We start from the raw sequence: 16,651 nt of genomic DNA on the forward strand, positions 1-16,651 counted from the left end.
TATTCGTAGCTAAGTTTATTTTGGACTGGCAAATGTACCTTAAATGATTAGAAGAACCTCACTTACCAATTTTTATCACTTAGACTTCAGCAGTAAGCAGTAAGTGTTTATTTGTGATTTAGATCATATTAAAATAAAGAGACCTGCTGAATCATTGTTTTTTCCTGGTTTGATCTGAAGTTCAACTTCACAACCAAATAGAGCAGATCAGGAAGATATGATTCATGTTTTGGATTCGATCATTTCGTAAATATCACAGATGTATAACCTTAAGATCAGCTCTCAAATTATCGAAGATTGACATCCATGCAATTACAACATTTTAATGCTCAACTTGTCCAGGGTGGACTCCGCCTCTCATCTGAAGACCGCTGGACACCAGGACCCCTGCAACTCTGCAAGGACAAGCATGTATGGATGGATGGATGGATGTTTTTTTTCCCAGTTACAAACCATCAGACTTCAGTTTAGTACTGAGATTTCTGACAGTGATCAGCATGATGTTCTGACAAATAGGAAAACAGCTAAGTCTTGTGGGAAACATCTTAAAACTCCACAGCAGTTCTTAATCCTTGCTCTGTATCTGAATGCAGTTCTGTCACAGATGTACAACTGTGTTGTTAAATTGTTAATGCAAAAAAACAGATCATCTTAAGATCACAATTACAATCACATGTGGACAATTATTGACAGACTGGACACATTAAGAAAGGGGATTTTGGTTTCAACATGTTAGGTAAATCTGATTTTTTTTCCATTTTTCAAGTTATTTTACTCTGTTTCACTGAAGTCGGAATATGTTGTTTGTATGTTATTCCCATTCACTTTCAACTGTGTTGCATTAATGTTAAATGATTGTCTTGTATTGGGTAGAAAACCTCCATCTGTGAGAAACACTGCTCATCACTACCAGTGATGATACCAGTGATGAGTATCTAGGTGACATCTTCAACATATCCTGAAAACGCATGTTAACTTAACTTGAATGTCTACAAAAAAGTATTAACTTTGATGACCAATTAAAGAAATAAACAATATCCCAGTTTGCCTCATCCAGATTATGTTTTTGACACAAGCCGAGGAGAACCCAGAGAAGGGGTCTCTAACCATGAAAACTCGTTGGATGCACGTAACAATATGTAACTGATTTTGCTATGCAGATTTGACCGAAGCACAATTTGTGATTCGTCTCAGTGTTTAACGCTGTGTCTAATTTCTGCAGCAGAGCTGTTCCCACAACTGCAGAGTTAATGACCACTCTGCAGTTTTATTCTTGCAGATCTTTCCACTCAGGTATTTACAAGCCATTTTATATTCCCAAGTCAGCAGTGTGCTGCATCACTCATAGCCGCTCCTACCAGTCTGCGATAAAGTTCAGTCTAACTGATTAAGGCTGACACGTTATGAAATGTTACGACAAATAAATAGCTAACAATTACACAAGATTACCATTTATTTATTTTTACTGGGTTCATATTCATGACAACTCTATTTAATAATCCTATTAATCATTTCATATTGAGATAATTTGACAAAAAATTAGCTCTAATGAGCAGAATAGTGTCATGTTTTATGTGTTTGCCTGTTGCTTTCTTGAAAAAGAAATTCTGTTCTTTACATATATTTTATAATCGACATGATGCAAAATCCACGTTCTTAGCCCTTAAATACATTTTTTGTGTACTTTGAGTGTCTAGGAGTGAAAAAAAAAAAGTATTTCTTCCTGGTGCTGCAGATGTCTTTAGATTTGTTTTCTGTTGTATTTTTCAGTCTGTTAATTTTTCTGTATTAGCTGTAATGTTTTCTTGTCTGTTATGTCACTGTAATTGCTGTTTAACAGCTAAATAAGATCATGACTTCCAGACAAATCCGCCACAAAACCAAGTTTTGCGAATCTGCCATTTTTTGTCTTACAACAATAAGTTTGGAAACTCTCCCTTGTTTGTGTGAAGCTTTTAAGGGCGAGTGCTTCAGCAACGTCCATCAGTATCGAGTGGCATTTTCTGAAAAACTATGTTTGATAGTCACTTCTCTCTACTGAAACCAGGTATACAACAAACTGGTAACCTGCTAATAACATTAAAATGACAGCAAAACGTATTTCAGACATGAATTTTGTGTGTCAATAACATTCTGGCCATTGGTTTTATAGCAGGATTGAGCCTTCTGCTTCTGTTAGCACTGTATGCTAGCTTTTAGCTGCTTCCTTGAGGATATAACTGTACTGCATGTTTTGGATATAATTATCTGCCTTTGTTTTTAAAATTTTTCTCTTTGGAAACACAGAGAAAAATATGTTCAGTTATTAGGAAGTTGCAAGTAGATAAGTCAAAATGTTCAGTTCTAGCATGTATTAATGCACAGGATTTTCCTTACATCGTCCCCCGGCATCAGAGCCTCTTTGAAGATAAATTTTGTTTTCCTTGTTAATGCTTCCACATCAGTGTAGAAACTCTCCCTTATTTGAGTGTAGCTTTCACTCAAACAAGGGAGTATCTCTCCGATGCTGATAGTGAAATGCATTCAGTGATCTTCTTGACACTCCCTTTAGCTAGCTCCTTAATTATATCAAAGATTTGTTTACTTCTTTCATATTGTGGTAGCATTAACATTTTAATAAATATCTGACATGCATGGGCACTATAGTTAAATTCATATTGTAGGTAGTTGGTATGACTACCTATTGTAGGTAGGTATGACTACCACCGTGTTGCATAATAACACGGTGGTGTTATTATGTACAGTAATAACACCATTGAGATACGTTCATTTGAAATGAAGTTAATGTGTTAACTAGAGCTGAAACGATTCCTTGAATGATTCGAGTACCTCGATTATTAAAATTCCTGCAGGAAAATTTACCTGCCTTGAAGCTTCGTTAATTTTTGGCTTATTATTTAGCCACCGTGTTCCGGCTCACTTATTACTTGCGTTGCGCAGAGCTCTCACTTCCGCCTCTGAGTTGTTGACGAAAGCTAAGTGTGAGCGGCATAACGTCCAATTTTCAAGTTCGGCCCGTGGAGATTTTATTGATTAATGAAAATGCCCGGGTTGTCATCGTTTTGGGGGTACCAATAAGAATCCTTAAAATGCTAACGCGATGCCTGGTGTACGGCAGCTTTTCTCCTTACGGAGCTGGTGGTTCAAAGCGAAATGCAGGAAGAGCGCTGCGGGAGTATTTATATAGGTGAGAAGATAGACTGAACACCGCGGGCGGCCGAGTAGTTGATGCCTACAGTGTAAGTGTAACTTTACGGACGAACTGCACAATAAATTTCATATATCGCAGTCTGAACAAACGGTTGGCGGAGCGCATTGTGGCGGTACATAGCTGGTAGATAAGTTTCTGAGTGTGACGAACGAAGGTGCCGTAAAAATTCCATATTGCTCCCCCTCGTTCTTACGTTTGTCCCCTGGTCTACCGGTCGTGTCTCCTTGGTGACCCTGTAATATGACCCCATCTTTCTGATGCTGATAATGAAAATCTGCTAACAGAAGCTGGTGAAAGTGAAGTACTTTCCCAAATTTTCTAAAATGAACAACACTTCAAGCTTACTACTGGGAGTGTTGGCAGTTATTAATGAAATATACGATGCCATGAAAATGTATTTGCCCCCAGCCAACTCCCTTTCCCACTCCCAAAGATGAGTATGTAGAATATTCCTTGTAAGAGCATTATTCAGAGCACAAGCCAAACCACAGAGCCCCTCCTGCCACTTAGAGGTGGTCCTAGCCTGTTTGGCGCCCTGGGCAACCACCCCCAGCAGCGACTTCACTGACTGGGTCAAAGTCTGGAGACAGAGTTAAGAGATGACTTCTCTGGTTAGCAGTAGACTAACCAGAGTTAGTCTATAGCCAGTGGTTTGATTTGAAGGATTACTAGAGTAATGATGAGCCTTTTGCGTAGGTGCTCTACTAAATGTACTTACTTACTGTGTGAAACGTAATCCTTCTTCAAATCAAACCACTGGCTATGCCACCAGTTGCAATGAAGTGTCGGAGTTGTCTTACAATAACACTTAAGTGTTCTTGAGCTCATAGTCACAAAATTAAGGCCAAACATCTGCAGAGGGGTCAGGCGACCAGTGTCACATTGGTGGTATTTTGCTTGTTTTCTGAAATATTGTTAGTTTTATACCAGATGAAATGAAAACTATACTTTCTAAAATTAATTTTTCTCATGTTGATCTGGAAAATATTTTCCACAAATTTATGGGGACCATCAAGATATTTTTGGAAAATGTCAGTTGGACTTTGTGTTCTTTTGGGTCAGCAGTGGATCTGGCTTCAGAACTCCCATGGAAGCCTGGTGCCCAGTCTGTTCTTGTTGTTAAATCTTGAAGGCTAAAGTTGAGGCCTGCTGTTCTTCAGATATAGATCTGGATTGTTTGTGAACTAATGAAATTGTCATCACAGTTCACCTGGAATAATTTTGATAGGCCAGCCACTCTTTAGAAGTTGCTCTGCTTTCCGTGTAGTCCCAAACTCTTAGAAAAGGCCTCAATACATTTTCTATCCCAATGGATATCAATCGCTTTCACCAATTGATTTACTTCTAATTTGAATTGAACCCTTTTCAACTATTCTTAACTTGCTTTCAGAACCAGGCATAATGTATTGCCTTTTGAAGTCCTTCTTCATGTTGCCAGGCAGCTTCTGTTGAAGCAATTTCTTTTCTTATCATTCTTAACCCTGAAGTGAAACTGAACCAGAGATGTGGTTAATTGAAGTTAATTAATGAATCGTGATTTCTTTACTCTGGCTATCTTTGTGTAATTTAAGAAGAAAATCTGAACCACTTAGATTATAAAATTTATCTGAAAGTGACACATTTCCACAGCACCAAAGAACTAGAATTGTGTAAATGTTGGAAGAGATTAACCTGACCTGCTTAGAATTTCAGTCAGACACCTTTGCGTATGCAGATCATTACCTTGTCAAATAATGTTGATTGCATGGCTAAATGCTAATTGAGACAGACTTAATCAAGACAGGGGAGAGAACAACAGCAATATCGATTTAGTAATTATATATTCTGTCCGTGTATACTTAGATTTAAAAAAAAAAAGAAATATGTCATTTATGTTTATTCTGAACAGATTCTGATACCGTGTCTCTTGAACTACATGGCTTCTGTTGCTGCTTGTAAAATCATTTAAGGGCTGTTACAGATCCCAGAGAGGTAGCTGAAGGATGGCTTAGAAGTTAATCAGCACAGACCACAATAGTCAATATGAAAGAGAACAGTGGCAGAGTTCCACTAGTCTCAGAGGCAGCTGGCTGCTTAAACACAGAGAAGATGTAGAGATGGAAAGATTCAGCAGAACCTGAGACAGAAAAAAGTGAAGTTATGAAGTTTAATTGTAAAAGCTGGAGATGTTAAAAATGACATCATGGACAGGATCTTGCAGCATAAATTGCATAGTGTATTATTTTGGATTTGAAAGTCTGAAATTTGTGTAGTTAACTAGGAAGTGTGTGATACTAGGCATAAACAGAGTAAACATAAATTAAAATATTATAAAAGATTATATCTTAAAAAGAAACATTTTAGTAAATGTTCTGCCCCACCTTTAGATATACAGTAGGTGGAGCAGATAGTCATAGCATCTAAACTAATTTTGGCTTTTGATCTTATTTCACACCAAGGGTAACAGTTGTGAGCTCCATGTTCTTAAGCTGTGGCAAAGTCCCACTAGGGGCTCCTGCATCTTCTCAAATGGATTGATCTTTGCTTCAGACAGAAGCTGCTGAAGAGAAGTACGTTAGAGAACATTTCCACTATAAACTGAAGCAAACATCAATCATCAAAAGGAAGCTACATTTGGACCATTGGATTGGAAATGACATCAGTCCAAACTCACCCATGTTCCAGTTGCAAGTTGAAACCAGTGGGATACACTAATTAACGTGACAAGCCAACTGCTACTAGTGGTATAAGATAAACAGTGTGCTTCTCTGCATTTTTATTTGTTCAAAAAATAAAGCAACTTTTTACACTAACAGATTTGATACAGTAGTATGTATAATGAGGTTTTATTTAGATAAAAACTTTCAAAAATAATTTACAACTTCAGCTATATGTGTTAAACATGCTGTGCATTTGTTCAACTTTGAAGTTGGAAATGTGGACTTCTTACTGCAAATGTAGAGATTAGAATTTACATTCCTTCATTCAAAAATTCAGTGGCATTTTTTTCTTATTTACAAGCTTTCAGAGAAAAATGGAACAAATTAATTGATCCTGCTGGGTTATTGTTTTTAAATGGCAGTTAGTATGTCAGTACTTGTAAAATACTGGGAGCCACTGGCATATGTACTTCTTATTGGCCACAAAATTATTTTATCAGTTTGTATCTCAGCAGCTCCTGGCAGTACATAGCTACTTTTAAAGGTAAGGACAAACTTATCTTTTGATTATTGTCACAACAATTCACATTCAAGCGCATCTGTTTGTCACAGAACAGTGCACATTAATCAACATCATATGATGTAAAATGAACAAAGTTAAAATGTCATATCATTTACATTGTTAAATTAGAAGAACCCATTCATTTCATAAACAAAAACAAATCTGAACCATTTTTAATCTTCTGGGTTCTAACAGAGACATTACTGAGTTGATTTAAGGCAGTTCTTTAACTGATCTTAAAGGTGATAAACGTGGAGCATTCTTCTATAGTGAATGGATATTGTTCCAGATGTTACAACCCCCACCTGAAAGAACTGCCCACAGGTGGCACATCTAAGCTTGTAATGCTGTTTCTTTAATCAGTCATTATTGTTTAATCTTTCTTTGTCTTTCTTGTCCGCACTGAGCTGTAAAACATTAAGAATTTTCCAGTGATTCAGTAGTCCAGAGGAAAATAAACCTGTTTTCTATTTTAGCGGCTTCCTGAACGAGGGCTAAATAATTCACATTTTTATCATCATTAAAGTCATTGATGAATTACGCTGCAGGCTGCCTGTAAATGCTGGCAGGTCCCTTCAGATTAGTTTCTAGCTTCAGAGAAATAAAGTGCTACAGTAAAGTGCCCCATGTTTCTCAATCATTTGTATTGATGTGCACTTCCTGAATTCCGCCGACGTTCAGAGCTAATTGTGAACTGATACCTCTGCTCCACTTGGACTATCGCTAAGCAGAGGTCACCAAGCTGCATAGCCTGTTAGTCCAAGCAGGGTATCATATGAAGCTTTGTCAATACCACACAGAGGTCTGAGGCTACTCTGATACCAGATACTATCTCTGTACCCTTTGATATTATTGACTCTGTGGTCTCTGTGTTGATTAACTTCTGCACCCTCTTCCAGCAGACTGCCTCTCTAGGCTCTGTCGCAGCTCTCAAACAACAACGCATTTAAACTTTAAACCAAGTTCAAAGTGGCGTGCTCAGCTTTAATAATAATAATAATAATTTGTCTGTTTTATGTGGTTGGTAGTGTGATTTAGTTTCTGGTACTTTATTTTTATTTATTTTTATTTACTTATGTAGCTATGGGTGGTAACGAGTAGTGGAACTTTAAGAGAGATGTTCTTCACATGCCTGAAGACATGCAGAATTTAGTTATTACTGCAACATGGGGTTTGACATGCTCTTAACATGCGGGTGCACTTAGTTTTTCACAGATTGCTGACTAGCCATGCATTTTTTAAAATTGAAAGTTGTGTTCAACTAATTTTTCACTTTCTGAAGGTCAGTGTACTTCATGTTTTCAGATGCTCTCTATGGTTGACTGTTCTTGCTTTTTACCACAGTTTGAGACTTTAACATAAAAGTTTGTTGCTGTTTGTTTTGAGGGCCATTTTCAAACTCTATCTTTAAAAGCAGAACTATGTTTTGACATGTGGATAGCAGTAATGGCAGCTCCCATCTTAATTCAGCAATGGAGATAAAGGAAGATACAGATAAACAAAAAACCCCAGAAGAATCCACAACTTTTATTTTGAACAGTTAGGCAATAAGCATAGCAGCAAAGAGGGAAGCTCACATGAGAGACAATTCTAACAGCGGTGAAATAGACAATATGCCTCATATTTTAAGCCTTCAAATGCTAAAGAAAATCATGCGTATAGCTTGGACAAATATAAAATTTGAAGAAGACACATGTAACTGAATAGACCTGCATTCAATGTAAAACTATGGTAACAGTATCAAAAAAAGAGAGCAATAGGTGTGGCTAAAAGTATTTTCACATTCTGTGAAAACATTTCTTTTCAAGAAATTACAAAAGCATGTTTATCAGGAGCACAAACATGTTAACAAATTACAAGTACACAACGCTTAACCACTAGCTTTATTCTACATGAATTAGAGCTTTTATAAACATCACATTTCATCAACATCACATAATGACATTAGACTTTTAAAGCGCTTTTCAGGGCGCTTAAAGACATCAATGAAATCAGTCATTTCCGTTCACACGCTGATGATGGCAAGCTACCAAAGCTATTAAATATTACATAAGTGATTTTTTTTTTTCTTGTTATTGTAAAATAAATATTGTGTTTTCATTTTGGCAACAATTACCTTGCAGTAATTACCTTTCCATTATTATATATATATATATATATTTTTTTTTAACTATTTTTTTTTAACACCTTTTAACGAAGGTGTTAGTTTTTTTAACTAACACCTTCCTTTTTTAAAAAAGGAAGGTGATAACTAAATACTAGGTTTAAAAGACAATATGAATGTCGTAAATGTAAAAGATGTCTGGATATACTTGGTTTCTAATGTTATTCAACAGAATATATTGAATAGTTGCAGAAGAAACAAATTCATGTTTTTGACATATGGTGTAATTCTGCTGAGTCAGCAACTACTGTGGGAGCTAAATGAAATCACAGAGCTGCTCTTTGTTATTCTGGAGGAAAACCATTAGAAGAGTCTAGCATGTGAAACACCTGCAGGTAGATTTACCCACAGCCTTAGAGCACCCTGGTTTATATATAGAGCAGGGGTTCACCGATTTTTCTGCACCAAATTCCTTAATTTTATAAGATTGGTGATCTGCTGACACTTACACATGAAGCCGATCTTTACCACTAATCTTTATCTACCTCAGCAAAGGTCTAAAAATCAGCTACTGTGCTCTTCTGCTTTGCAGTGAAAGGTTTGACTGACCAACCCTCAACCACGTCATGTCTGCAGGTAACAATAGTGACTGAATAGTTAGTCACTTTCAGTCACTTTCTTGTTATATTTAGCAACATTTTAAACAAAAAAATGGTATCTGCCAAAATTGGAATCGGCATGTCAGGCTTTTTAAAGAATCCGCGATGAGCAGATTACATATCAGGGCTGCAATCAGCCCTAAAACACAATAGAACTGTTTCTAATTATCTGTTGTAAAAATCTACACTTTGTTGATTTACAAGTTAGTAATCATAATGATGAACTTTTAAAAACAAAACAAATAAAACAATGTACAGCTCAAACATAGATGTCACCATTTGATGACGTTTTGTCATCAAATGGTGATGACATAGATGACATGCCTGTAAAAACATGTCATCTATGCAGATTACAGCAAAAGCAGATTACATCAAAAGCTGATTCACATCTCCTTGTTATAAAAGTGTAATGTTTTATTATGTATAATAAAACATTAAAATAAGACAGAAAAACACTATGAGTTGCTTTATAATCACAATGCACACACATACACAATCATACAGTCAATGCATGCATATCTGAGCAGTTTCTAGTTATTTTGTAACAGGAGGCATGAGTTTCAACAACTAGAGTTTAAGAAAAAATAAAATTACTTAACCCTTGCTGATTTGGTTTCTTGAGAAAATTCTAGAAAAACATGTGGCGACAGAACATATAGAGCAGTGGTCCCCAACCCCCGGGCCGCGGACCAGTACCGGTCCGTGGACCAATTGGTACCGGGCCGCGCAAGAAATAATTAAATACTTCCGTTTTATGTATTGAGTCTGGAGGATCTTTGAAAATCCTTTAACTGGATTCTGTCGGTTACGTCTTGAGTGCGCCCCCCGCCCGATCTACAGCAAATTTGAGAAGTCTTGACCGGTCCGCGGTACTAAAAAGGCTGGGCACCACTGATACAGAGTATTTGTCCCCTTGCAGATACGTATATCTCTGTGTTTTTTTTTTTTAGATGATCAGGTTTTTTTTTTTTTAGACAAAAAAACTGCTAGAATAGATACAAAGTGCAGTTAACAAATTATTTCATTAATTTACAGAAAATGTAAATAAATGAATGTCACTCTAATTAAATAATAAACTAAGTTGGATTAAACACACTTATAGAAAATCTGATTTCAATTTCACCTGTCCCACCTGAGCCTCATGTGGAATAAAAAGTTACTTAAATGGAACCTGTTTGACAACATGAAGTAGGCTAAACGATCTTAAAAAAACAACATATCATGCCCCGGGTAATTCAAAAACAGATGAGAAACAAAGTTATACATGTCTGTCAGTAAGGGAGGAGTTACAATGCCACTTTAAGGCTTTTGGATTCTACCAATCCACATTGAGAACCATCAATGAGATTGATTGACAAAAAGAGAAAACTTTGGACTATAGAGAGCCTTCAGACCTCTAAGTGAGGTCTCTTGTACTTTAGATATTTTTTAGAGCTGCTCTCAGACCAGTTGTTGGTGGAATCCTGTTTTGTCCACTTTTCCAAAAATACTCCAGGAGTGAATCAGCAAGTCATCCAGGAGGTCAGTGAAGGGCTCTAAAAACATCTAGCACACAGCCGGCCTCATCTTCCTCAATAACAGAGCTCCTGATTCAACAATAAGAAAGAGACTAGAAAATATGGACTTCATGGGAGAGTCTCAAGCTCAAACCACTGATGACAAAAGTCTCACATTTCTCATAACCATCTTCATGACTCCAAGAGTTTAATCTTGGGATTTCCTTAATTTCTTTGTGTTAGATCAGTCTTGTTTCTGTTTTACTTTAGATCAGTTCGTCCTTAGTAATTCTAGTTTAATATATTTATTTTTTGTGTCTATTACTTTTTGTTGCCTGTATTTAATTATGTTTCTAGGTCTAGTTATTCTTTAGTGTTAGATTTTTTTGCTGGTTCCTCCTGTTAAATCCCATTTCTTCTCTGTTTTCCTGGGTTTCTGTAATTTTCTTTTTGCTTTTTCCCTGCTCTGGCTTCCTGGATTTCACAGTTCATGAAATGCAAGTTCAAGAAAATGCATTGGGCCACTATAGTACAACTAGTTATTGAACAGAGAGCAATACATTTACATTTTATAATATAACCAAGAACAAAAATTAGACTTTTTTATGGCCTACTTCTTTCTTTGTATTTTTTCCCTTTCAATCTGCTGGTGAATACAAATATTTTAATTAAATGTTTAAACCAAACACCACTAACTACCAGTGCTTAAAAGAACAGCCAATTTGAGACAATTTCTAAGTTAAATATATTAGAAATTGTATTGAATGTAGCATTTTGGTCTTCATTAAATAAGTTGAAAACTTTTTAGAAGGTCGAACTGCACTGATTGGTTAAATTAACAGGAAGTTTGTATAGAACTTACAGTGTTAATTGTTGGCAGCTTTGTTTGCATGATTAGAAGCTGTGATCTTTTACTAACTAGCTAACTTGTGATCAACCCCAGCTGCTGTCTGAAGAAACCCTTTCCCTGTTGGGCTTCCTCAAAGCTACCACTGAGAGCTCAACTCTAATTGGTCAGTAGTAACTTTAGACGGGTTTCATCCTTCCACTGAAGAGGATCAGGGCAGACTGTTCATTCTAACACTTCCTGTTGCCTACAACTATTACTTGTTCTACTTTTAGAACAATCCCTTTGGCATGTGTTTTTTTCATTTTCAACTGTTTTGAAGTCCAAGTGAAAACTCAAACTTCATGAGTTTCAGATGTAGAAGAATCTTTCTGACTGTGGTGCCTAAAATATTCAATTATGTGCTACAAAAATTACTTTGTTGTGACATATTTGCTGCCTTTTTATGCAACAACATCACTTTGTATTGTTGGTAGAAGGTCTAAGTCTGGCAGATAAGAAACAGGATGCTTCTCTTCTTATTCCAACCTAAAGTGAAACCTGTCACTGCAGGCTTTCCTCTCTCTCTGCAATGTGTCCTTGAAGATAATTTGTACAAAGTTAATTACAGATTTTCATTCCATGTGACTGGTATCGATTAAATGATAAAGAAGAACACAATAAGGAGCCTGGATTTTCTCTAAATCTAAACATAATTGCAATCATTGATTTGGGAAATAATGACAGAAACCTTGTTTCATTTCCAAAATGAAAGCAGCAAACAGTGAAAAGCTTTTTACTGACATGAAAGATAATCTTTGAAATGTTTCATGTTTTTCTATTGTCAGAAAATCCAACAGTGAGCAGGAATTGATCCTATTATCAAGGATTGCGTGTGTAGCCGAGTCTGATGTTTCAAGCTTATTGCTCTGTGCCGTTGAGCTCTGGTGTTATCATGGCAGATAACCAAGAATATACCCACAGACACACCCGTATTCAAGCACACACACTGCTCTATAAATATCAGAAGTGCAGAGGTACACAATTAATTTTTTGCTGTGCCTTATATATTTGCTTTAAAATTATATAAAAGAATGATTTATTTAGAAAACTCACTCTAGAATTAGTCTACTTAAATCTGATTTAAGTCCTACAGTATTTTGAAAATAAAACACTAAAATAATTACATGAAATAATTTTATGGATATAGTTCTCTCCACTGGGCTGGACTTTAGGTTTAACAAAATGTAATGCACAGTGCTGGTTATCAACTGGATAAATTAGTTGAGGGTTTCCCATATATGGACCTGTCAGTCAATTCTGTCCTCTCTGAGCCAAATCCAGAGTTGGGGAAGGGGACGCAGTAAACATTTAGGCAATGGGTCAATGAGATTTCTCCAACTCTGGGAACATTTTCATTAGATTAAACTGAGAGATTCTTTGGAAAAGGCTCTTCTCCTCTTTTCTTTACTTGCACTTTACTGTAGTGCCAGAATTTTCATAATCATGATTGCATGATGAAAACAAAAGAAGTGATCCTGTGAGGTCTAAATAAAAAAAAGAGAGAAAAAAAAGACAAAAGAACTTAGGCAAATTGTCTCATCTAAATTGGAAACCATTTTGGCCTTTTTTAAAATTAAGAATAAAACCATAAAATTGTATTATAATTATTATTATTGTAATTGGAATATCCTCAGACACGTCTCATGTAAAAAGATTCCAAATATTATTATTATTGCTTTAAAGAAGCTGTGTCTGTATTGGGAAACATGGGACCAGTGTGGAGGGGCAAGGAGTGCACACAGTGTGCACAGTGTAATAGATAAAAAGGCCCTTTTTAATCAAACAAGTGTTTTTACACAATACATCTACATGACAGCATGATATTTGTATAGGCTATGTGTAATTATTCCACTGTTTTATCCACCTGAATGTAGCATTAACATTTGTCCTCACCAACTTAAGAACCATTCAGAATTTTGAATTTCTTAAAAATAAGTTCTAGCGTGTAGTCTTAGAAGAATTAGAAATCAAATTACAGTAGCTTGTACTAAATGTACATTTTCAATGGGAGACAATCGTAGTAAAAAGCAAAAGGACATAGATTGTCTATTTGATTTAAAATGTTAAAGATTTGAAGACATAAAAAAATTCAGACTTTTAAGAATTCAACCTATGCACAACCTTAAAGTCAATGCTATTTAAAAACAAAGTCACAAAAATGAAAGAAAAAAAAGAGAAAACATCAAGAAAATTCTAAGGGATGAAGGAGGGCTTAGTTTTATACTAAGATACAAAAGGGAAAATCAAACTATTTTAAACACTAACCATTTCTGCCAGTGCTGTTTTCATAGCTAAAAAGAGAACACAAGGTGATTAGTAAAATAGCAGGAAATTGTTCCCATCTGCTGGACTTGATGGAAGCAGGAACACTTCTGTACAACAAAAAAAGCAAATAGCAAAATGAATAAATAAAAATGAAGAGTGCTGCTTTGTGAATTCCTCCCTCAGTGTTTATTTCTTACAGCTGGATTCATCGTCTTCTAAGATGATAAATAACTCTGCCAAAGCTGAATAAATACATTTCTGAGTCCAGATTCCAATGAAATACATAATCAGAAGTTTGTCATTTGTAAATTTTTGACTTTTGCTGCTTAAAAAAAGAAACAAGACATAAATACTCTGAGTCCCAGAGCGACAGATTATGTTTTCTTTTTTCCCCTCATGGTCACATAATGTTCTTTTCCAACAAACCCCTTCTGTACAATGAATTGAACATAATATGGAAAAGAAAATTATCAATTCTTAGAAATAGTGTTAATACTGAACTAATAAGGGACAACATTGCATTATACATAATGAACTGCAGTAGATGAGTTTTGTCAGGCTTAATGAAATTAGGGTGTTTCTGTTCTTGTCTTTCATCATCTTTCATGAACCAAACATCTAAGACCTGGGTGCCACAAAATCAGCTAGTTTTAGATATACTGTGCTCATATCAAAACATTCCAAGGGTAATTCAGACAAGCTTCCCCAGTTTCTCCGTTCCTTGGAAACATTGTTTTCCCTGAGCCAGAAGAGTGAGCAAACATCTTCAGCAGGAAACCAATCAGTTGCCTGACTACAGTTGACACGTTTCAGATTTCAAGAGCAATGAAGTGTTCTTCCTCCTCAACCTCTGTGCATGTATTATATCTGTCCACCCGGATATGCGCATGTGTCTTCATTAAGCAAAAAGAAAAAAAAAGCCCCCCAAGATCAGAGCACAGATCTAGAATTAGCTTCAGAGGATTTGGAGTCGTTCAACAGGCTTTGGACCGTTCTGCAGACAAATCATCCTGCGTCCATAAGTCATCCTGAGTGTCACAAGCTGGCCTTAGGCTTGGGAACAAATCTGTGATAACATTAGAGTCTGTTAACTTACTCCACTTACACACTGTTTTTAACCTATGGTGGAACATGAGAATGTTGTTGCTTGAGTTCTGCACCTTAAAGCTGTCAAAGCCCAACAATGTCTGATGTCTGACTGAAAGAAAGCTCACTTCAAAGGGAAGAGAAACTTAAAAAGATGGCTGCAGATTGAAAGGTGGGAGAAATGAATGAGAGTGTTTGAAGCAAACATTGGATCAAGGAGACTTTTAATAGATTAAGAGAGCCGTTCCTGAATAATAACCCAGTGCACACTGTGGTCTGTTAAGGTGCTGTGCCAGCACTTTCATTTTCCACATGAACACGTGCAACTGCACTTCAGCTTCAGTCGTAATTTGAGAAGAGGAAAAAACGGCATGATCCACTTTAGTCACACTTGAAATCAGGATTAGAAAAATCTCTTGGCAAAGGACGTGAGAGGAGTCAAGTCAGGTCGGCTGAGATTCAGCGAGACATTCTAAAAGCGCACCAGATCACTCTGTCACTTCTGCTGAGCTCTTGTCCGCCAGATGGATGTCCAATCGCAGCTCCAGTTGTGCCCAGAATCCGTCTGAGCTCCAAGCAGAGAGACGCCCAAAAACAAAGGGTTGCCCCTCACTCAGCTACACGACTGATTGAGAAAGCTGAGGGATAATTGTAATCAGGCTGCTGCCAGTTTTCATTATGATCTCAGACCCAGGCCTTAATGCCGCTCAGACAAACTGGAGAAGGTTATTATAGGATAGAAGGATCAGAGCGCAATAAAAGTGACGGCTTTAGATCACACTACTCCTAATCTGCTGCTGGTTGGATGTGATGTAATCGTACAATCTTGGATTAAGTACACACATTAACAGTAGAGGAGGCAGCATGTTTGTGCTGTAGTCTGTGAGGAACTGCAGGGGTTAACAGACTGTTGCAGGCGCCTGGGAACAGAGGAACGAAATAAAGCTGTTATTTTCCTTGTTTTCTGCATTTAAACTCCTCCACTGACAGGTAGAGGAACACTTTGAACTAATGTGTAACAACGCCTGGAACATTTTCCATAATTACTCTCCACAGAGCAAGTCCCAGTTTGGCAAGTTACATATGCAACAATATTCAAACCTTTCACATCTGACAATAACAGGTTCTGAAATGCAGTGTTTGTTTTGTTTTCCAGATAATTGCAATGGTCCTCTCGCATCAGCATTACCACACTCATCGTTTCAGAGCTCATCTCAGTCCTCGGCCAGTTATTCTGCCTTCTACGCCAAGCTCAACAGGAGAGATGGTGAGTTCACACTGCTTTATTTAGAAAAAAAACAGTACTCTGAGAAATATCTATCTATCCTAAATTTATTCTGGTGTCTTATAGCAACATTGTTTGAGAACTTAGGACTTACAGTATGTGCTCTATGAGATTTCAGTCCATTTCTCCTTGATCTATTTGTTTGTTCTAAATGTTTTTTATACAAGAATATCTCTGTAGGTAAAAAGCCTTTGCACAGTATATTTTAAACATGTGTTCACTTGCAAACAAACTTTTTGATGACTCAGTTTTCCTGATTATTTTTGCTGCCCAGTTAGGCTTGTTTTAATCAGAAAACATGGATAAATGTTATTTTTTTCATGGTCTGCACATGTTCAGTGTTGCTCAGAGATTACTGGAACAGTGAGAGTCAGAGATCAGCATGGACAGACTGAAAGCACACACACATGCACCTCAGCTCAGTTTATTATTTAGGATAAGGCATCAGCACTAAA

The 16,651-nt window shown here is 36.6% G+C and overlaps 1 protein-coding gene across 2 annotated transcripts in view; it reads left to right on the top strand.

Annotated features, from left to right (window-relative positions):
• The window catches only part of LOC116722872 (contactin-associated protein-like 5), a 209,399-nt gene that overhangs the window by 30,603 nt on the left and 162,145 nt on the right, over nucleotides 1-16,651 (top strand). For both annotated transcript variants that reach the window (XM_032567239.1, XM_032567238.1), the window contains one exon: nucleotides 16,068-16,178. In XM_032567239.1, coding sequence (XP_032423130.1) covers nucleotides 16,068-16,178 — 111 coding nt within the window. The remainder of the gene's footprint in view (nucleotides 1-16,067; nucleotides 16,179-16,651) is intronic.

This window comes from Xiphophorus hellerii, chromosome 7, assembly GCF_003331165.1.
Source record: "Xiphophorus hellerii strain 12219 chromosome 7, Xiphophorus_hellerii-4.1, whole genome shotgun sequence".
Classification (NCBI taxonomy): domain Eukaryota; kingdom Metazoa; phylum Chordata; class Actinopteri; order Cyprinodontiformes; family Poeciliidae; genus Xiphophorus; species Xiphophorus hellerii.